Here is a 23,720-nt window from a genome sequence, read left to right on the forward strand (position 1 = left end):
TCTAGGATTCTTCTTGCCATGCCTCTTTTGAAAGAGACAGACCTTCAGGGCTCAGATCCTTCTCTTATATTTCTGCAACCTGCTTAGGGTTTCATGTGTGTGCCTTCAGCTGAACTAGCTGAGCCTCGATCCAGATTTTATGCTATCCATGATATGAAAAAAGTCAGACTGTGACAAATCTTTTTAATTTAAACAAACAAAAAATAAAGAAAAAAATAGGAACAGTCAAGTTTTAAAATATACACAATCAAGAATCTTTGATGCTCCTATAGAGACTTGAACTGGATCAAAAAATCAAATCTTTATATGAAATGTCCAAAATTTGCTTTGACTGGTAAATTTTAATAAAACAGAATGGATGTTCCAATATTTCTTGCCTTCCTGTAACCATACAGCACAATATGGGATAACAGAGAGAACTTGGCTGGCAGGAAAAACTTACAATGACACCTGTAACTCTGAGAAACTATAGTCTGTGATTCTTCTGATTTTTCAAAATCCTAAAACAGGGAAGTGAGTATAGTCTGACTAAAGAAGAGTGGAAACCAGCAGACACTCTGCTTCAGTCACAGCCTCAGCTGTTACCAAGGGCTGCCTTCCTCTTGCTTCTCCCTTTCTCTTGCAGTATTTTTTACCATCAGCTTCTCATTTTGCCTTCTTATAGTTTTCCTCCTGCTGCTTTTAATCTAGTGAGACTAACTCAACTGACCCCAACAGCTTCGCTTAAGAGAGTTACTCTCAAGCTGAAGCCAGAACAGCAGATAAAAGTGACATCTTAAACAGCTCAGCATTGGTATAAGTTTGCCAGACTTCAAAGTAGCTGGTAAGACCATGTGCTCAATCTTTCTTTCCTCAGCAACTATGCTGCAAATAAAAATTAGTACCTCTACTGTCAATATCCTATCTCTTTCTAGGCCAGAGACAACTGACATTATCTATACAAAACACACCAAAATGGAGGCAGCCAAACCAGTGGACATTTGAAATATGTCTTCTGTGTCTTGCTCAAAGTCACAGAGGCACCATATGCCTCTTTTTGCCCTAATTATACTTAGTTGTAACTTGAATATAAGAAAGAAGATTGACTGGTTAACCAACAAGCTGAGCTCTACTGCAATGAATGCTGTTGCCTACTGATGGCCAATGCCACAGAGGGGCTTTTGTAACACGACTGAAGCAGTTTAAGAGTTCAGTTGCTGAATGGGGCAGTCGTGCTCCGATTTTGTCTTCTGACATTTCCTTGGCTGGCTTTGGCCTTGTGTTTTTGTCTGACCCCTTGGTGAGCTGACCGAGGTCAGTAACACAGCAGAAAATTAATCCAAAAAATGAAAAAGTGAATAGATTTCTGCTGCTTTTAGGGAGCCGAGATTAGGGAGTGGGTCAGATGAATGCTGGCAGAAAGGAAAGAGAGGGATCATGCAGAGAGGAAGAGAAGTGAAAACAAACCCACAGGGAGATGGAGTAGAACTGTCCTTTTTAGTAGCAAGCCATTACAATATTGATTGAGCCACCTTGTAAAAGCTCATTGTGAGCCAGGAGCATCTTGGAAGGCAGTTTGATAAAATTAGAAACTACAGTAAAAAGATCTCTTGATAGTACTAATATTGCAGAATTCTGCAAAGAAGTTCAAATTACCGTTTGTGTGTCATGGCTGAGAAATGACTATGTTTAACTGAAATCAGATAAAATAGTAAATCTTAAAAGAAAACTCGCAACAAAATATAACCATTCCAAAGTTGTGAACGCTGTGAAGCAACCAGGCTTGCGGAGTTGATTTTACAGTGGAAAAGTTATTTGGGGGAAGAAGAAGGGAAGCAGACTGCATTGCTGTCAACTTTAGCAGCTTTCTCTTGTTAGAGGGATGGTAGAAAAGATGGAGCAAAAATATTAAAGAATCAACAAGAAAGGAGGAAATGAGGAGAAAAAGGAAGATTGCTCATGCTGAAGCAACTACTATTTTAATGGGTACAATCTGTATTACTATAAATTGTCAAATTTAATTCTAGCAAGGAGCTAAGTTTGGCTTATAACAACAGTTAAGTACAAACAGTGAATTTGTTTCTTCTGTATCATAAAGAGCAGGAGAGTTAAATCTCAATGGTAATATGCAGGATATTCAGGCAAATGTTCTCTCAGCTATCTGCTTTTTAGATTTCAGGAGTATTGAACTTCAGAGAATAAAGAACTGGTAGGTGGAATTACTTTGTATAAGTTGTCTAGAAAAAATACAATGGGTTCCATAAGTTTAGAAATAATTTGAATATCTATACTGGAGTCAAATAAAAAGATAATACAAATTTTCATCTATGAAATACTGAGTCATTGAAGAGTGCTCTGTTCCTAATTATAATTCAACAAGAGGCTGATCCAGAACACATGAAATTAGTAAAGTGATTCCTCTTAATTGCAATTAGTTTTAGGCTGAAATCCAAGAAAGACTTTTATCAGGTTGTCATAGGGCCAGTTCTAGCAGAGACGGATGTCTTGATTTACATTATGATTAAACCAAGTATATTTTGGGGAAAACTCAAATGAACCTGCACACTGAAACTTCATGACTGCTGGCATTTAACCTGTTTTTAACCATCTTTTCATCCTTCTTAATAAAGATTTGTTTATGTGAGAAATGATCATTCATCTATCCTTTAATATAATTGGCGCACATGCTTTTATACCAACTCTTTGCTTACTACCTACCATGAGGATAGTATCTTTTTCCACTGTAGTCATGACAAAAACTTACTCACTTCAGTCAGAATGAAACAGTTATTAAAAATTTACTTGGAGGACATGCCACTTGCTTTAAAATAAGCGTATAAGAGTAAAGACCAGATGAAAGGTCAACAAAGATTTCTTTGCAAAGGGACACTGATCAGTTTTAGATAGTCTCACAACTTCTGGAACTCTACGGACAATCCAGTTTTCCCCGAAGAAAACCACACTGAAGAGAATTTGGGGAAATACCAAAATTTCGAGCACTTACCTTTCTCGTTGCTACTTGTTGGTGTAGAAGGGGGAATTACAGGCTTGGATTTGTCATAATTGTTAAAGCTCTGGCTGCGTCGATTGTTGGCACTAATAGAACCACGAGTTTTGGCCTCACTGCCTGCAGCGGACACCCTTGTGGTAGGGCCTGGAAGTCTGATGAAATGATTACAGTCAGGTGAAATACACAAAAAAAAGCACCCTGGGAAAGGAAAGGAACTACAGAATACCATGCATAACCTGAAAAGAAAAGGATCAATACCACAAATATATGCATATAAGGTTTTATAAGGAACTTTAAAGCTGCAACACATCATCCTAGATAAAAAAATATATGGTGAGCAAGCTACAATATGAACTGTTTTACATCAGAAAAAAAAAATGTTGAGTCAGATACTTCAATAGCTTTCATGTGATTTTTCAGCTCAAAAAGAAATTCAGGATGCAGTTCTGAAATTCCTGCTTAAGTTGACTAATAGTGGACTTGGCAAACAGGCTAATTGTTTCTAATGGACTAAATATAGAATACACTAGACTGCCTAAACTGAGCAAAGGTGTTATAATAGACCCTCCCTACATACATTTTTCTTCTCCAGTGATCATTAATGGTCTCCTGCCATAAATCTTGTAAATCAGAAACAGTTGCAGTAAATTCAGTGGAGTAATACCACTTGCAAAACTGGTGCAAGGTTAAGACTAAATGAGACTACTGTTCTTAAACCAGGTTGCTGAACAGGGCTATACTTAATCTGGAAACAAGAGTGAGATAGAATATGGCTGCCAGCTTAATGACTTGGCTTTTCCTTGTAGGGAAGCACATTACATCTGCGCTCGGAAAGCTGCAAAGCCTAACAGCCAGTCCCTGGGAAAGATTAGCTCGGGCCTATAAAACCATACAGAGTTCAAGTTTCATCTCTTAGCACAACCACTTTAGCCATGAGCAGGTATAAGCCTCTGGTTCAACTGAAAGAGGATGGCAGCAGTCTGTTTCAGGGAGGGATTTTTGAACATTGACTGCCTTTCCTTACCATAGTCTATATTTACTAGTTATATCTTACAGAAAATATAGTTAGGATTCTGGCATAAGTAAACAGGAAGAGATACTTCTTTTATGCTTTTCAGGCAAAAGGAGAAGGGGAAGAATTTTCTAAAAAGCCTGACAGAATTAGAGAAGCAGCTGGCATCACATTTCAGAGCAATGTGTGTGCTTAAGTCCTTCAAAGTCAATGTTTATACATAAAGTTTTCATGTTTTCACTGTATTTTCTGCACTAATGAGCACAGATTTCTATATTCCAAATAAACAAAATACAAAAAATTTAAATATTTGGTAGTTCTTCAAAATACATACTGAAGATAGAGAAACAGCTCACTATTTTAAAAAGCAATGACATCACGTTAAAGACTGAAAGAATCAGTTCACATCATATACAGTAACACTGAAAGGGAAAACTCTTTGCTGTCTTTGTATTTTCAGTGTGGTAGAATCACTTAAACATTTTTTCATATAAAATATAAAATCAGTGTGTCTTAAATAGCCTCTGCCAATAATGGCTAAATCAAAGTTGTCCCTGTTGTCAGAGAGCAAGGGGATGCAACAGATCAAATCACTTTTAGGCCCATGGGAAGGCAGTCTAGTGATGCTTCCTAAATCAACCGACTTCTCAAAGACTAGTGAAGGAATAGGAAATATGAAAAGAAACATGAAGGAAAACAGCAAAAATGTCAGCAGCTGCATGCACATGCTTTCAGAGCTCAAAGTAGGATAAAACGTATAGGCATCATTCAAAAACAGAACAAAAAAATCATTTATAAATGCAAACCACTGCAGATTTGGCACAGCGCATCATGGTTCTGAGGTTTACTTTGCTGAACCCTTTTAGGCAAACCCCTCAATTTATCCAATATTTTTGAGGATGAACAGCCCTTCCCAACACTGGGGGGTGCTAGAAAGTTACACATTATGATCATTGCAGGAAAGCGTAAAATGAGAATTCCCTAGAGATCCTTTGCCACTGGAAAGGAAACTACAGAGGAAGAAGCAAGGGTAAAGCAGGGAAAAAACCCGAACACTCTTCATAACAATTGTCGTGCTATTCCTGAGAGCTTGGAAGTCATCAAGACAAGAAAGCTCATAGAGTGTTTATTTTGCTTAATGGGCATGAACTAGGTTTCTTCACATGTAGGAAGAAAAGTTGAAAGTCTCTACAGAAGGACAGAAATTGTTCTGAGTCTGGGCCGGCCGCCGCAGCACAGCTTCAAGAGCACCTCGCACTGGGAGAGCAACTTTCCCGTGGGGCTGGGCATCAGGCAGGGGAGGGTGATGTTGCGCTGACAGCTAAGAAAAGGCTCCCCACACATGCACACTCAGGTTTGGCAAATCTGGCACATTTTCTAGTAACTAAAGCTACTCAGACCATGTGACCAGCTCCAAAAGTGAAAAGTTTTAAATTCAGTCAGTATTGCCACTGCCAATAAAAACGTACCCAGAATAAAAATGCACGTACTGGCAAACACTCCCGAAGAAGATATCATTCCTCTTACATTTTTACTCTAGTTTGACTGACTGATTTTGTTTTAAGCCCATGCTTTTGGTATTAGGCCAAGATATTTCACAGAGGTGTCTGTGAAATCCAAGAAAAAATCAGGGTGTTCAGGGAGAAGTTTCTTGCTTCTTGCTATTAGAGCCACGGTACTGAGCTTCGAGAATACTCTCCATTACTACTCTTCAGTACCATTTCTAGGCAAATATGAACTGTCAGGCCATAAGTATGATTAAGAGAGAACATGAAAAGGAAACGTGGAGCATTAAAATGGGGGTTATAATGCAGACCTTCCCTGTTGTCATATAAGAAATAAGATGGGGGAAACAAATCCAAATTAGAAAGCAGTACTAACATTCTATACAAAGGCGGACAACTGGCCAAGTAGTTCACAAGTTGGATAAAAATGGCAAATAATACTTCAGAAGCTTAGTAAAATAGAAAATCACAGCTTACTAATTGATGTAGAACTATATAAAAATCCTAGTAAAATATTTTTATATACAGTAGTATATAAGTAGTAAAAGGAAACTTATCATCAATAACTGCATTAATAACACTTATAGCAACCCTTATAAGTGTTGAGATGAGATGGTCATAGAAGCTGTCATGCAAACGGCTGGATTTCAGGAAAATAGAGCAAAACATCATTTTCAGGGAGATTAGATGTCCTCAGCTCCATAACACTGGGGAGTGCAGAAGCTTTGATGAGACACATCCATAGGGTGCTGTTTTGCCTCATGCAGCACACGTGATGCGTGTCCCACTTACCAGCCCAGAGAGCACTAGCCTGATGCTAGCACTTGTAGTTAGGCACATCTAAATATGACTGATACACATATGTATGAGGAGAGAGAACTCCCAGAACCATGTGTTGTTCTCAAAAGGGAAAGCTTATATGGAGACCGAAACCAAATATTTTCTTGCTAGCAGAAATGCATTCCACATCTTGAAAAAAAAGGTAAAATGGGTCTGACACTTCCATGTTTCATCTGTTTGTAAAATTCCAAGTTACAAACAAGGAGGTAAATATTTTTAAGGTGAACCCTAAACATGCATCTGGAAATATTGCAAAAAGGGTTATTCATGCTTTGTAGAGGATGAAGAAATGCTACCTAGAAGACCTTTTCTGACCAAGAGTGAATCGGATGATTTTGCTTTGAGATGAGTCCCTGGGAGATGCACTGTACGACAGGAAAGAAAAAGCGGAAGAAAACAGTGAGCAAAGAAGAAACTTTCTTTTTAAGCCACTGAACTTAATTACTAGTTTTAGGGAGGGGAGGATTTTTTTTTTTCCTCTTAACATATTTCACAAGAAAAAAACCTTCTTCCCTAAGTATAACTTCTAGTCAAAACTGCATAAAATCTGAAATGAATTAATTTTCATAAAGTATTGCAGGTGCAATTCTGCATGCAAAATCAAATTTTATTATTCAGTTTCTTATCAATCTTTTATTGCATGTGACTCAGCAGAATCTGAGCAATTTCATAATTTAGTATATTCTAAGAAAACATTATGACATTTCTTTAGCATTTTCAAGTTAAATATTTTTAAGTTATTTGAAACCCAGTGCAACCCATACAATAGACTGCAAGTACCAAAGCAGTATTCAAATGATTCAATGCACTTGTTACACAAAAAAGTCATACAAATATGTTCTTAAAATTCATCTTTGTTTTACAGTAATTAGTCCCTATACAAGTCATTACATAGTAACAACGCTAGCTATCTTCAATTATACAAAAACATTTTTCCACCTAAAATGAACATAATCTATGAAGAAATACATAAGGAAAAACCAAACAAGCTTTGAGAAATGTCTCAATTGGAAGGCCTCACTTTAAGAGTTTATACTCCAAGTAAAGCAGCACTTCAAGTAGTGCTCACCTTAATCTCTGTTCTTTTAACATAAATAAGCCTTAACTTAATTTGTGTTATTTTAAAACAAGTAAATCTTCATACCTTAGCAAATGTGCATATATAATGTCAGCATTGAAACCTGCCTACTTATTCCCACTAAAACCCCCACTCTCTTACCAGTAAAATAGTCGGATAAGCAGAATGCTATAAGAATAAATGCATGCACAGTGGTATGGCCTTCAAAAATCACTTTAATTCTAACGTGGAAAGAGCATTTCTAGGATTAAAGACATTCAAGGCATGTACCCCCCCCCATTACCTGTATTATGTTCTCGGAGTGCCAACAAATGCCAATTGCAAAACTATTTTTCATGTAAGCCAGCAGCTTATTGTTTTTGATCAATAAACCTAAATTTAATTTTGACTGTCACCAACTGCGACGAACTCTATTTCTTTTACCAGTCCCAGACCCTTCCACTCCTCAGTGAGGATTCTCCTTGTAAGTGGAAAACTGAAGTTATTTTTTCACATGTCCAAGGTATATATACACCATACTAGCAATGATATATGTGCTTTGCTAGTATGAAGAAGCAAAAGGAATACTGAGAAAAATTTCCTTAGAATAAACTGTGGTTATTCTGTCTAGCAGGCATTTTACGCCCATAGAACTGAGTATTTCTAGCACTGGGAACATACTGAAGCACATCTGTTTTGCTTTCCAAAGGTGTGAAGTCAGTCGCTACTCAGCATTCAACATGTGACACACTTTCTATTCGAAAGCAGAAGAAAAGAAGGAAGCCTCTTTGGCTTTTGAAGACCTTTAACAAGAAGAAAGAAAAATGACGGAAAAAAAACAAAGGAAATTTCCCCACCTTGACTGCATTTCTGGTTGTGCTTTTAACTGATGCTGTGCAGCTTGCTGGGGCTGTTGGCACTGTGCTGGGAGTGAAGCTGGCACCTGCTGCTGCTGCAGCCCGACCTGGCACTGAGCTGAAGGCCCTGCTTGCTGGGATACTGTGGGAGGCGGCTGGGCTGGATGGTGCTGTGGTTGCTGTTTCTGTGGCTGCTGTTGCTGTTGCTTGTACCGAGACAAACTGAAGAAAAGGCCCAAGATGGCCTTTAGATTCCCATTCCTGATTTCTGCAAGGCAATTTTCAGAAGTCACTCATCAACCACTAGTTGTTGTTTCTTTCTGACAGGGCAGTGGGTCAGCCACTGCGCTGTTCATAATGCTGGCTGAACTCAGCTCCTTTAGGATATGACAGACTTTCTGCAAATCTAATCAGTATTACAGCTGATTACCAGTGAGCACCAACCACAAATAAATAACTTCTCCCCTGCAGTGACTGCAGTGAATGTCTTCCGTTTCTGCTATATCCTGCCTGTTAATGCTAGTGTGCTTAAATAGATAGTTCCTTTAATTAAAATAACCCCCAAAACCCACCACCACAACAACTGTATTAACAACATCACAGTGTAAATGATTTCAGAGTTCCAAATTTGCATGAGGAGGAGAAACTGCTCAGTTATCACATACTATTGTATCATTTCTTGTATATCAGACTAATTGTTTCCATTAAGAAAATCTGATGCAAGTTTTGCAAATAGGAAATCTGATTACTGTGTGAAACTCCTGTATTATAGAACATAATTACGTTTTAAATCATCACAAGGTAATAAAGAATGGATATGCCCAATGTACCTAAAGGTAGCTTGACAGTGAATGTATACATTTTTTAATTCTTAAAAATCCTCCTATTCTTTTATGCAATATTAAATACAAAAAATTAAGAACAAACAAGAACATCGTGATAAAAAACAAATACGAGAACATGAAGTTAACAACTGTATCATAATGCATACACATGAGGGCCAGTTCAGTGTTGCAGACAATTTTAATAAGATGGTGCGATTAAATCATTTCTCATGTTTAACTTCCTAAATTTAAAAAGTGAGTTGCATAAATAAACAAAATCACTACAACATTAAGCAGCTTAATTTTTGCATGCGCTCTATAGAGCACTTGAGCTAATAAAACTTACTCCGCAAGAGGGCGATGAGAAGCAAACACGGCAAAACAGTGGCCAAGCAGAAGATGAGAATGAGAATCTTTGCTTCTGCTCCCAGTTCTGGATGAAACCTTGCTTTGACTTTTTAACAGCACTGTTTTATCCTTTATTCCCTCTCTCAGGCACCTTTCTCCTCGCATTGCTCACCGTTGTTGCCTTACACATTTTAGATCTTAACCCCAAGTCCTTTACCCAGCAAATCTTAGGCTCACTTCTTAAAATTTTGCTCCCCTTTCTATACTAACTTCCAGCTTTGATCTCCTTGTCTAACTACCCCTTGATCCACCTTTCCTTCCTAGCCATTAATCTAATTTATATTCTTCCTTAATTTTGTTTTGCCCCATGCTCATCTCCTCAGTGACTTATACACTATATCTAAGTGGTCCAGCTCATTACCCAGACCCAGGATATTCCTTTCCTCTCCTGTTCCTTGGCTTAATTTCTTTGCTCTTTTTTTCCTCCCTGCAATCTGGCCCTTTCACCAGTGCTTTTTCTCACCACTGTCCCCATTCCCTTGTTCGAATGGTTCTCAATCCTGGGGCCCTTGATCAGTCACTCTGTTTTCCTTTGCTTTCTTAGACAATTTTAGTCTCTTCCTGGACAGTGGGATCCCAGTGAAACCTGCCTGTTCTCCTTTTCTCAGGCTACCTCTGCTCCCATGCAGTGTCATGCCACAAACTCAGTCTCCTGCCACTTCCATCAACAGGCAGTTTCCTTGTCTCATCTACCTGCGTTTAGTTAGGGAGGAAAGATGATGAAAGTAGACACTAAAATAAAACAGGCAGTAAAGATAGCAAAAAGGATCTCCCTATCTTCAGTAGAGAACCATAATTATTCATGGCAATTGTAAGGAAAGTACCACTTAGTCACAAGCTGAAGCGTAACTAAACATTCCCAGAGGCACAGGGAAGTTTAACTGCACAAATACAGGCCAGAAGACAAAAAAATGAAAATTACCATGGATCTACACATTTAAACTTAACAAAATTATATGCAATTGGAAACAAGAATTTGCTTTCAATGTGAAGTGAGAGGCAATCTTAACAATAGCCCCACCTAAAACCTGTTGTTTTCTATAACTGTGTGTCTCCTGCTGTATTTATCAGAAGTCTGCTTTTGACATTTTTCTAGGGTGACAAAAAATAATGATCAAAAGAAAAATTCCTTTAATGAGTTTCAAAAGAAATAGCATCTTTCCCTGTAGGTTTTAAGTGAAATATTTCAAACCATACTTTTAGAATCAGTTCTGCTATCTTAAAGATAGACCGAGGTAATTCACCTGGCAGTTTGCCCCTGCACTTTGTACAAAGAGAGTACTTCAACCTCATCAAACTGCCAATTAGTATAGTCTGAATTGCTTCCTGCTTTAGGTCCCCTCTTGTCCATGTGTCAGCTTAAATATGCATATTAACTCATATAAGGATGGATGGACACGTAACCCACTCATTTCAAACTTGGAGTCCCAAAAGACTGATCTTGTATATTTTTAAACAAACACTCCAGATGTTTTAGAAGAAAGGGGAATTTGGTTTGAAGAGAATCCATCCAGATCCACCAATTGGAAATTTCCATACTTTAACATCTCCATTGCTACTTGTTATACCCACAGCTGTAACTTCTACCTTTACAGGTTGCCCATCATCCTTTTCTTTATTCACAAAAATACACAGGACTCAGTGGAAATCGGGCAAGGTGGAAGAAACGGTAAAGAAAAGAAAGGTCTGTTGGATAGATTACTGCGGAAATGTCATTATCTGATTTTTCTGATGCTAACAAATGAAGTATCTTGACTTTTTGCAAAACATGCACATCATGAACTACTTATTGTATATGCAATACAGAACAAAGCAAACCAATGAAGAAAAAGAAAGATCTATTACTGTTATTCAGTCAAGAGCTTATTTTGTGTCTGATTCTGTAAAGCTAAAGATTCTGTAAAGCTTCTGTGGCACTAAGAAGAAAAAGAGCAAGTTTACAATGACTGGAGTTAGCCACATTGTCTAGCAGGAGTAAAAATTGAGAATCACTACATCTTCATTAATTTGCATCTACCCTGACAGAAAATGGGGTTCTCACATATATATATTATTCATCCCTAGAGATAGTGGATGTCTGCTTCTGTTGCTTTGCACAAGCCTTTTCTGGTTGACCACAGAGGTACTGTGCAGGCAGTGCCAAACCAGCCCTTCTTAGTTCATTTAACAGGGGAGACAAGATAGTCCTCTACAGAAAACAAAATGAAACGAACTGGAAATTCTGTCCACAGGGAGTGATGGTAGGAGAGAGAAAGGAACAAACTGAGATATATAGATCGGAATTTGAAACAAAATTTTGAGAAGCAGATGTTATTTCCTAGCTAATCCAGGATATACCATGAAGTATAGAGAGTCAGCTTCAGTCAGTCCATGCTCTGTGATGACTCTAAGCTGACTTTAGGGATCAAGAGCTACCAAAACAGCACTGGGACAAAGTTGGTAGACTCTGCTGTGGAATCTTATCTATATCTGAACAATATCTGGAGTTTTTTAACAACTGAGGCAAGGAAATACATGGAGGAATTTATTATTTTTTTCCTAGATCAGCATGTGTCTTTTGATAGTTTAAAGAGTAATTTTTTTGAAAAGTGCATATGAATGTGTTCTTTCACTGTAAGGGGCTCTTGGGGAGGGGGGAGATTGCACCTCAGAGCACTCACAAAGGGGAATTCTGGAAAAAGAAAGTCCAGAAAAAGCTTGAGAGTAGAAGGTAGCAGATCATGGACTATCCAGAGCCTATCTCCATAACAGCCCAAAACCAGAAAGCCTGTCCAGAATGCCAGCAGACAGGCCAACAAAACAGAAAAGTAGTCAGACCAAAGGCACCAGCTCAGCGTGGTAGAATCAAAACTTGACAACACGGTAAGCATCCTACACAGGTATGTTTAAGGTAGCACTGTAGGATATTTGCGCTGTGGAAAAAATTCTGCCTTGACACTGCTAAGGAAAAGAACTAAAATGGATTAGCTGCTCTACTTGCAGTGTACATACACTGAAATTTATTTATCTATAAAAGCATGAGTTTCATTTCAGAGGAAAAGGCTAAGTTCAGTAGTGGTTGTTCCAAAGTTTAGCAAGATGCTTTGTTTCATCACTTCATGGTTTCATGATTTGCTCAGCTGATCACTATCCAGCTAATCTGCTACACAGAGGAGGTGTAGCTATCATGAAGTCAATTTGAGTTTCTATTGCACATTTATGTTCTCCATAATCTTTGAAATCTTGGCAGTGAGAAAATACTATGTGAAGTACAGAAAGATTAACTGGAGGGCTGCAATTTCAAGAGTCTAAGATGTGTCTCTGTATGGGAATGAGGAAGAGCGTGAGTACGGGCACACAGCTCAGAGGGACAGACAACAAAAGCAACAGCAAAAACAAGAGGAGAAAAGAGTTCTCCAGCATCTCCACTGAGTTTTCTTCAGTAACTACAAATGGAGATTTTAGGATTTAAAATCTTTGAGTTGGGAGTGCCTTTTTGGCTCCATGCTGCTCTGATAGAGGAACCTCTCTGCAGCATAATATGGTCAACATCAGTGATTGCAGCTCCTTAGCATCCTCACCATATTAATCTATAAAAAATACTACGTCTATGTGGCATGCACATATTGAAACAGAATTTTTTAATACCGGCAGGATATTAAACATGAAGTCCAAAATTATTTCAACATTCAGGAGTCATCCAAATTCCCATTTTGAATCATTATCAACACCTATTATCAACACCGCTATACTAAAGGTGCACTACTGTAACATACATATTCTCAAGCAACCCAGGAGAGGCTTCACAATTTGTGTCCATATAGAAGCAATCAGAATCTTCTGCTTCCTCCTAGACAAAGATCTGCTAGTGGAGTAAACAAAATTATTTGCAGTTGACCTAGCAGGTCTTGGCAACTTGTGCAGAAACACTGGCTTCCTTGGTTATGGCAGTGTTTATTTTAAGTGGTTCTATGTTCTCTCTTGCTCAGTTTCTGCCTCCTTTCTCAACACAGTTAAGGAGTGTTTCTCAGAACAGAAATTTAATTTGTTGTTGAAACTTCATTTTATAACTTCATTTTATAAAAAAATGTTCCTTCACTCCCCCACTCTTTATTTGTCATTCTTTTCCTTAATGTTAGTGGTTGAGCCAGTATACATTCTCATTTATAGACTGGCAGCAAACATTACTGGTTTCTTTTTACCTTCCATATAACTTAATATGTTAGTTCCTAGAAAGAGCAAAATATGACAGTGTAAAAGAAAGAAATAAATGAAAAATTAGCAGAAGCCATTGGATAGCCTATGTCCTGCTGAGACTGACTCGTGATTTGGCAGGAGAGCAATGAACATTAAACGTGTTGTCCCTTCCCCAGTGTGAACACTACACTGCCAGCTTAGCACATGAAGAGTTTTCTCATCAACTAATTTGCTATTTGGCTTAGATTTTGCATTGTATTGAGATAGGTAAATAATGTGAAATGTATTTCATTTCAACAATACTTTCATATCTTATCACAAGGTTAAAATTGTCTTTTACCACAAACTTGGATTTGCATTTTCTGTTTAACCATTTCCTGGCAAACAAACTTTCCACGGTTAGAAGTTTTAGCCCTTTTTTTTTTTCTTGACATGAGAGTCCTTCTGATCATAATGGAGATATCTAGGTAGCTAAAGTAGGCAGTACTTGGGCCAACTACATTAAAGCTTCTCTTTGAAGGAAAAGAAAAAAAATCTGCTATTGGTGCTCTAACCCAACTCCAGGATATACCATGGAAAAGGACTGTTAACATTCAACCAGCTGTTGTAACATCAGGTTATAACAACACATATTAAATATCTGCTGCTTTGCTTTCCACACTTACAAACTATCACAAACTTAGTAAAATTACATTTAAAATACACATTTTAAAGTGGCATGTAAGTCCTCACAGACCTCATAGGATGAGGTAGGGGGCATTCTTTAGACGACAACGAGGAATTCTTTAAGGTATTTTCCAAGTTGCCAAAATGTCATTTTTAGTTGTGTTTTTAAAAAAGTTTTAGTTTTTTAATAATAGATTTAATTTTACAGTAATTTTATAAACATTAAATTTGTTATTTTTGTAGTAATTTTTAAATGTAATTTGCATATATAAAATTTGTGTGCACAATGGTTTCTCCATGCAGTGCATCCACTGTGGAGTACCTAGAACATATTTCTGTACATCATTCACTGTCAATATGGGAAACTGTTTCAGCTAAGACTTGAAATCATGATCAGAAAGCTCACAGACCAGCTTAATAAAGAAGAAAGGAAGAGAACAGAAAACCCAGAGAAAATAATAAACTGAATAGTATAATATTAAATTTAAATTAAACCCTAGTGCAGTTTTTTTCAACCTCTTGAAAATCCATTCTGTGAAACAAAGGTGGAAGTAGCAATTTGTGAGCACCAGACTGACTATAAAAATTTTATTCCAGCACCACTAACTACCTTTTATTTACATTTTCAGGGTGTAAAAAAGCATCTGTTATTTATGAATAAAAAAACTTTACTCCGTAAGGGGGATTCCTTTTCTCAGCATCCAGCAAATGCAAAGTACTTGCTTTATGTACATAAGATTGTATATATGCATAACACAGGTATGTGTGGCAACATCGTGTCACTAAAACAGGAGACTGAACACGCAGGCTCCTGATGCCTCCTGACTCCCGTGCACCATGCCTGGGAATGCTTACAGCCTGCAGGGGATGCGCGGTCGAGGCTAAGACAGGGAATGTTTTCCGTCCACCAGAGAAGACTCATTGATCTTTCTGAAGCTCTGTAGATTCATGTGATTTATAAGACCCCACTTATCTTTTTCTCTTTTTATTTATTCAAAGGGGAAAGGTTGTTATAGCTGTGATTGTATAAGAATACAGGGAAGACAAGATAGGGAGAAGATCTTAGACTATTTAGAAAAATTAAAGAAAATAAACAAGCTTTGTCTACACAAAACAATGAGGACACAGAAGTCCTCATTGGCCTCTGAATATAGAATTTTGTTTATTTTTTCCATTTATACCAGCTATTCCAATAAAATGTATTACCCCACTTTCATATTTTTCTTGCCTTCTTTGTTTAGGTAACAGAATTCTTTCAGAGGAAGAAATCATGGCTTTAAATATACAAGCAACTAAGTTATTCACACACAAGTAAAAGCATGTGCATGATTTGACTGTATAACCTACTTTTCAAAACTGAGTTTGCAAAGAGACTTAGTCACCAAGTCTAACATAAAGTCCCTCCCTTATGTTGCATGTCCAATTCTTTGTTCTATGAAATACTAAAGGAGGTGTAATATAATATATTCAAGGTTTGCTTTAAACAGCTACTGAACACAATTGCTTTTCCAGCATACTTAAATGAAAGTATAGGTGAAAGCTGGTCCTGAGGATTACAGACCTCAGTTTGACCTTTTTATAGGACAGCAGATGGACAGGTTCTCAGTCAACGGGTACTAAACACCCTGACATATGCCCCTCACTGGCATAAAGGAACATAGTACGCCAAGTCACAACTGGGTCTTTAAGAAATTCTGATGGTCTTCATAAGCAGAGTATTTAACTGGAGCTCAGAAATTCATTTTTTTGTTTGTTTGTTTGAAACATTTGGATTTTATTATTTCTAAAAAGGAATCAAAGAAAAGAGAAACAAAAGCAGGATAATTTTTTAGGTAAGAATGTAATTAAACAATGAGGAAATAAATAATTTCTCTCTCAAAAGACAGATAACCCCCAACTGTTCACTTCCAGTATCTGTCTACACTCTAATCCATGTGTCAGTTATAAAACTTAGATGAGAATTTTCTCTGATTTAACAGAAATAAACAAAAGTGACTGAATTCTAATTCAGCCTCATTGATTATTTTTACAAGTCTGCAGTGTAGAGTTTAGATATTACCTACCTTTCAGACTGAGATGGGGGAAAAAAGGAGTAAAGAATGTCAAAAGTTTAAATTATTCATAATAATTAAATCTTCCCTTACACTCCATATTCTGGTTAAAATCACAAGCTGTAATTCAAGTTTCTCATTGAAAATGAAAGTTTAAACAAGAGATTGACTCACCTTCTGCTGACAGCCCCTGTATGTTAATTCCTTTAGCAGCCAAGAAACTCAGGCATGCATCTATGTTTTCAATCTATTACAAGAACAAAAAAAAGAGACAAAAAAGAATATGCATTTCAATAAATGTTTACTTTAATCTCCCAGCATGTTTTATTGCACTCAGTCTTTGTATCACATAAAAAGTCCCTTTGCTCATAACACGGAAACCATAACAATATGAAAATACCTAAGTTGCTAAGATCTTAAAATGATCAAATATTACGTTGATCAGGACTTTGTTATTTGCACTTGTATGAAGCAAGTTATTTAATATTCTAACCATGGAAGATGATCACTATATATCTTACTAAAGGGTCAATGATATTATGCCAGGATTTTTAACCTACAGTAAGTATAGCAAACATGAAACTGAAAATAAACGTGGAGGCCGCATTTGCTTGAGAAGACAGACTACCACTTGTTCTTAAGCTGACAGCTGGCAAAACTTCCAGCCACAAAAGCAGTCAAATATAAGAACTGTAACTGGAAACCCCGGCTGGAATCCAAAAAATGTTTACTCACAAAATTCTCTGGATGTCAGAAATGACAGACAACTGTGGTTTCTCGCCGTGGGGCAAATCTTGCCCTTCAGAGAGCTGGTACCACTGTGCTAAAGTGCATGGGATAAAATGGATCTTGGCCAGACAGGGCCTGCACCACATTTCTGAATGATAATGACAACCACCGCTATGTACAGGCTGGATTCAAATCCTACCTCACAAAGCCAACTCCAGAAATGGTGGAGGAGATCGGCATTTTTTCCCTATGTCTCAATATCCCAGTAGAGATTTAGGTGTAGCTTCATGCCTAGTTTCCCACCAAGCTACCACCAAAGCTTTGCTGTCGTATTCAGAAGCAGCAGTTGCCAGCCTCCCCAGACCAGAGCACTTCCCCACAGGAGCCGGAGCGCAGGCACCCCACGATCTCGCAAGCCACAAAACTCTAGGAAACATCCTGTGTTAACGTAAGCACACAGAAGTCCCTCTGCACCGTTAATACCCCTGAGCACTTTTTGCCTTTGCCATGGTAATTGGTAAGTGATAAAAAAGACTATCCATGTTTGAACATCTTGCAAACATTAATTTATTAATTCCCAAAACACTCCAATCAAACACTACTTCCATTTTATAGATGTAGACCCATCTCCACACCTGCTACCATGTAACTACGTTTCTTTCTTCCTGGCGTGGCGAGATCACAAAGGAACAGGAAAGATGCATTTCCTATGTCTGCTTCAGCTCCCGCCTACTCTCAAAAATACAGAAAGGAGGCTGCATGGAGTCCTGGAGGCCGAGCTGCCAGCTGCCAGCACCCGGCCCACACTGCCCACCCTCTCAGGGTGAGAAAAAAGGACGAGTGAGAGCTCTCAGACAATCTCCGGCACGGATTTCTCTCAAGTTAGTTTCATTTATTGCCAATAAAAATAATAATGAAAAAATATTCTCTTCTATAAGGCCAAAAAGTAATTAGGATTATATAACTGGGATTTCAATTATAAACATTGTGATATATTTCAAAACTCTTACCAATCTAACTATACCTTGAGAACAGATTCCCCAAAAGAGGTATATATCAATGAACAGACTCCCTATAATGTTCAGATCTTTTAGCTTGTAACAGGGTGCAGTCCAAAGGTTCCTTCATCCGCAGTGCATGATACTGTAGTCAACCTACATTGGTTTCCTTCCTCAGTGTTCAATAATCCTTTCAAGTTTTCAACACAGCTCTTTTATTGAGGTGATTAGTGACTTTGCTGGAAAGCCAAAGTTCACCTTTTCAAGAATAAACACCAAACAAAAGCACCAATCTCCTATCTGTTTCTACCACCTGTACTTACAGGTCTTCAATCTTTACTGTTCCAAGTAAATTTCCAGTATTCCACAACTCTGGGTAATTTTCTTCTTTCATTATTTATGTAGTATCACCTGTGATACTAAGAGTTATATGGCAGAATGATAGCAAAATGAGAAATTAATTCATTTTTAGGAAAAATAGAGCTCAGCAATGAAAAAGAAAGAAATTAGGGGAAATTCAGGAAGAAAATAAAATGCGGAGTGCAGGTCTATAGCTGAACTTATTAAAATCTGGAGTTGGCAGAAATTCAAAGTGCTTCTCATATGATAACTAACTGGTGTCCCACATGAAAATGATTTGTGATTGCCCTCCAGTTCCAGCGGAAAAGGCCTTACATTCCACTTGGCACTTTGTAGTCTCAGAAATCATGCTGATTATTTAAATAGAAGAGTCACCAGTGCAACATTTAATGAATTTCGCCTATCAAAGCACCAAGGAAGGATCCTGTCTCTAGCTTCTGCTGTATCAATACTAACCTAAGAAAGAGTTAATAATTATCAAATACTATGTTATGCAGAAAGATGCTCTTGCGCATAAAGTGATGGAGATAGCTAACTATCTTGAAATAGTAGCATGGTAATAAGAACATTTAGATATATAAACATCTAGGATAGCAGCAAAGATTCTGGCTAGATCTCAGCTTAGCAAAGATCTAATGACCCTGCACTGTGGTGACTTCTGACACGAAGTGCAGCTGCCTCCTTGAAATTACATTATTCAGCAGCAAACTTTCATTGAGGCTCTGAGAGCCTTTTCTGGGCTGAGTCCACATATTGTTTAAGCCCTTTAAGCAGATGTGAAGAGACTGCAGATTTGCCAAAGGGGAGCGTATATTTTCTTTTTCACTGTGAGCTATGACTGTTTTTTGGCTGACAATTCTGATTTCTCATTTGCTCTGCCAGCAAGGCTTAACACAGTAGAAGCAAAGCAGGAAAGGTGGCAGTTTCATGTCTCTTATTTCCTTCCTAACCAAAATAGGGGAAAATTGTGTGAAAGGAGAAAAATGTAGTGACAGATATCTGCAGTGATTATCTTATTCAAGCACATTACAGAGTGTCCAAAACTGAGCAATTCCTTGTAACACTCCCACCCCAAAAGCATCAAAAAAATAACTGCAATTTTGAAACACTGCACATAAAGTGTTTGTGGTATAGTCAACTATCAAAGCACAGTATCAGTTTTACACCATGTAAGGCAGTTATTGTTCTGAAATATCGCTAAACTAAACGCCAGCCTGAGGACTGCTGCCTCTAAATCCCCCAGGGCCTGCCCACCTACAGGAATTCTTCCCTCTCCATCTCTGCCGTCGCCAGGGGAAACACTCCCACTGGGAAGGGTTATAAATAGGAAGCTGGGAAACTCAGGAAACCTACCCACAGTTTGGGATCAGAAGGGACTGACAATCCTCCGTCGGTGTTTTTAATTGACTTTTTAAAACAAAATAAAGGGTTATTTGGGGGTTTCCCCCCACACGCTGTTTAAGCTCTGCTGTTCCATTCACTACACACAATAGTTTAAGAAAAAGAGTAGTTCAGACTGATAAAATGAAGTAGTTTCATCTTAATTCCTCAGTGATTATCTTTTCCTAAATTCAGTCAAGGCTCATGCTGTCACTTAAGAGTAAAAGTAAGCATTCTTTATCCAGACTTGTCATTTCTCTATGCTACGTAAGAAGAGAGCTTTCTTTTAATTACATGCTGGCATGACAAAATAAAAATCCACAGAATTAAATTTCTGGTCAGACATAAAGGGTTTACTTTCACAACTGCCGTTCTCATATGCACAGATGCAAAATCAATGTTTCAGTCAGCTAGCAGAAAGCTTCCTGTTAACAGGCATCTCTAGGTGGCATTTGTTGCCTGGCAAGATGGGAGCATCATGGCTAGAAATGTTGCACATGTTTCAAGCACCAGAACAGCCTGCTGAAGCAGTAGTTGCTTTTGTTACAGGAGTCTGACCACCAATCTCTTGCTGAAAAAGCAGGGTTAAGAGTTAGGGATCATCTATATCTCTTTTTATTCACTAAGTCCTTTATAAAGGTGGATAAGCAGCAGGATTCCTATCAGACCTACACACTCCTCATTCCTTCCTCACTTCGACACATATGGAACTTATGTAGATACAAATTTAACAATTTTATTGAATTCCTATATACTGATCAAAATACATTTATTTAATTCTCATTTCACTATTACTTTCCCAGGTATATCACTCAGTTACTCCTCTGCTCTCAAATGTACCTTGCAGTAATTATGTATTTCTGGCAACACTGGCACAATGACCACAGAAGATTCAGTTTCTATTCTTGTCCGTGTTCGAAAGAAAAGGCACTAGGAAACATGCCCTGGCCTGTACAAGCAGAGTAGGGCACATCAAAAACAAAACAAAACAAAAAAACCCCAAACATCCCCACTCCTCATCACATAAATAGAAATCCGTACATGGGCACTGATATATGTTGAATATTGACTATATTTGACAAATATTTGACAAATATATATATTTGACATTCAGCTCAGCCAAGACAAACAGAGCAGGGTAAATTATAAACACTGCTCTCCTTGTGACAGATCCAGATGTTGTTCTCAAAGAAAAATCAAAATTAAACTTCTCACTGTAGGTGCCTTCACTTAGAAACCATGGGAAGTTTCTGATTATTCTCATAATTACAAGAAACATCATTATTATGGTGCAAGATCTCTACTCCCAACTTTTACAGTGATTTTACAGCTGACTTTTTATGAGCTTACCCAGGAAAATTACTACTTATATTGAAACCAGTACTTTGCTTTTGACTTAAGATTCCATGTTCTGTCCAGTAGATTAGTTTCCAAACAAGAAAAATAAAGATTGATTTCATGTGACTTTTTAAAAAAATTTTTTTTACAAACTCTTATACACCATTACAGTAGACTTCACATATAATCCAGAAACCAGGAAGGAGCTTAACAAAAGCTGTTCTCAGCAAGCTGTTTCATAAAGCAAAATGTATTCTTTGTCTGTATTTTCAGCTCAAGGTTCTATGATTAACTTTTTTACTTCATAAAGTTTAGGAAGAGCCTTAAAATTTTAAACCATTACATTGGTAATCCTTATAATCCTGGGGTTCGAGGGGTTTTAAATTTTTTTTCCTCAAATTAGGTTTATTACTCATTTGCATTATTTCCTAAATGTATTTATATCACATATAAGAAATATCAAGGCAATATTACAAATTCTCTTTTCCTCGGAAGGATATAAGCACTAATTTAATTGCTTTGTTTAAAATACACCTTCATTAATATGTACCCTGATCAAAATATACTTTTTTTGAAGAAATAATATGTTGCTCCCAGTGTTCATATGCCACCCCTATTTGGATAAAAATGTCTCATAAATTTAATTTCAGGATATTGACAGAACTTAGTGGATATTTCAGAACTCAAATAATGGTCGTAACTCAGGGACACACGAAGCCTGGTTATAAGAGAGAAATCCACAGAAAGCTAAATATATTTTCACAGGTGCATTGTTTTCACATATATGTGAAAATTAGACCTTCTACATTACAGATGCATCACTTGGATACAATTTAACCTCTTTTTGGTTTTCAAGGGAAAGGGCAGTTTGGGCACTAACCTCTGGCTGGAGAACCAGCCTCAGTCCCCTCTCCAGCATCCCCTTCTCTGCTCTTGGGTAAAACCTTCGCTTCTCTGTGCCTCAGCTGCTCCTCTGGAAAGGATGGGACTAACGGTATTGCTCTATTTTACAATATGCTGTTAATATTCAAGATTTTAAAGAACTTTGATGCTAAGGTTGCAGGGGGACTCACATTAGCGTGGCTATCATAAATATCTATAAAAGCACAGAACACAGAGACCCATTACACACAATGCCCACCTGGCTCTTATTGTACATGCACAGTATTAAATCCCTGTAAATATTTAATTTTCTTTTTCCAAAAACATATCCGCAGCTGTACTCACAACATGCCAAATATAAATAGAAACGCGTGCAGTAAGCACCACCGAGAAAGCTCCGATTCATGGTGCCCAAATTTCTAATCACATCAAAGAGCACGTAAAGGGTTCTTGTATTCAGACTGCTTTCAGGCAAGCCCATGCAATTCAGAAGTCCTGCCAAGCTAATCTGGGCTTTCCGCTTTAACTGCTAGCACGGGCTGCGCGTGGACCCCCTCTCGAAGGGCGGCTGCGCTGAGAGCCGCCAGCACGGGCCGCGGGCCGGCCAGGGGGGCAATAGCGCCTCCACTCACAGCTTCGGCTCCTGGGGGGTTGGCGAGGGAAGAGGTTGCACGACACGACAACTTGGCAGCAGCTTCTACCCAGTGTATTTCTAAACAAGCAAGCAGCCACTGTTTAAGGAGGGAGAGGCGGATGTAAGGTCTCTAGAAATTTTCCTACTTTATTTTGAAATTCAGCTTTTCAAATGTTTTCATTTTTTCCATTCAAAAGAGAAATTTTCCTATGGGGAAAAACATAAAGGTTCGCTTCTCTGAAAAACACTCACAGAAATATTCAACGTTTTCTGACCAGCTTTTCAGAATCAGGCCTTAGAGAAAGATATTCAAAAAGCTGAAGTGGATAATTTGTGCACCATTTGAAATCTTGAGACTGGTCCTAAATTACAATTTGTTAAACAATAACAACATGTTCAACTTTGGATAACATATATCAACAGAGTATCCTGCCACTGGAGAATCATTAATTTGGGATATAAATGAAACCATTTGCTGGTTTCAACAGACACTTAACTGGATGTTAGCACGTAACACACTAACTCTACATTACTGGCACTAAATCTCTGCTTCAGTATAACTAAAGATAGGAACAGCTCGACAGAAACCATGGCTGTGCTCAGTAAATAAGTAACGAGGGGTTCAACAAGTCTCATGAATGCTTCACTTCCACATTCCCTAGCTGCTCACGAGAGACCCTTTTCTATTTTGGGCTTCCAGACCGAAAGTTATGTTGCCAGTGTACTGTTGTGATTAAGTGTAAAATGTGACCTATGTCTAGGGAAGGGCAGTGTTCACTAGATTGACAAAACATCCTTGAATTGTATATAAAACGGTATTTTTGAAAGAGTATAGATGTCTGAAAGGAGAAGCTGACATTAAACTACTCATTACAGTAAGCAGCACCTCTTGAGTAGTGTTTGTATTTCCTCCAATACCAGCTTTAGTGATGAAAACCCTGTATATCAAATTTAACTTCAATTTGCAGCAGTAATTCAGAGTTTAATGAAACTCACATAGCAGAGAAACTACAC

The 23,720-nt window shown here is 37.9% G+C and overlaps 1 protein-coding gene across 1 annotated transcript in view; it reads right to left on the reverse strand.

Annotated features, from left to right (window-relative positions):
* Positions 1-23,720, reverse strand: part of NAV2 (neuron navigator 2) — a 247,619-nt gene that overhangs the window by 141,160 nt on the left and 82,739 nt on the right. The window contains exons 4-7 of the mRNA XM_067296249.1: positions 16,560-16,632; positions 8,261-8,528; positions 6,643-6,711; positions 2,984-3,141 (exon numbers count right to left, since the gene is read on the reverse strand). Coding sequence (XP_067152350.1) covers positions 2,984-3,141; positions 6,643-6,711; positions 8,261-8,528; positions 16,560-16,632 — 568 coding nt within the window. The remainder of the gene's footprint in view (positions 1-2,983; positions 3,142-6,642; positions 6,712-8,260; positions 8,529-16,559; positions 16,633-23,720) is intronic.

Source organism: Apteryx mantelli, chromosome 4 (genome assembly GCF_036417845.1).
Source record: "Apteryx mantelli isolate bAptMan1 chromosome 4, bAptMan1.hap1, whole genome shotgun sequence".
NCBI classification, from domain to species: domain Eukaryota; kingdom Metazoa; phylum Chordata; class Aves; order Apterygiformes; family Apterygidae; genus Apteryx; species Apteryx mantelli.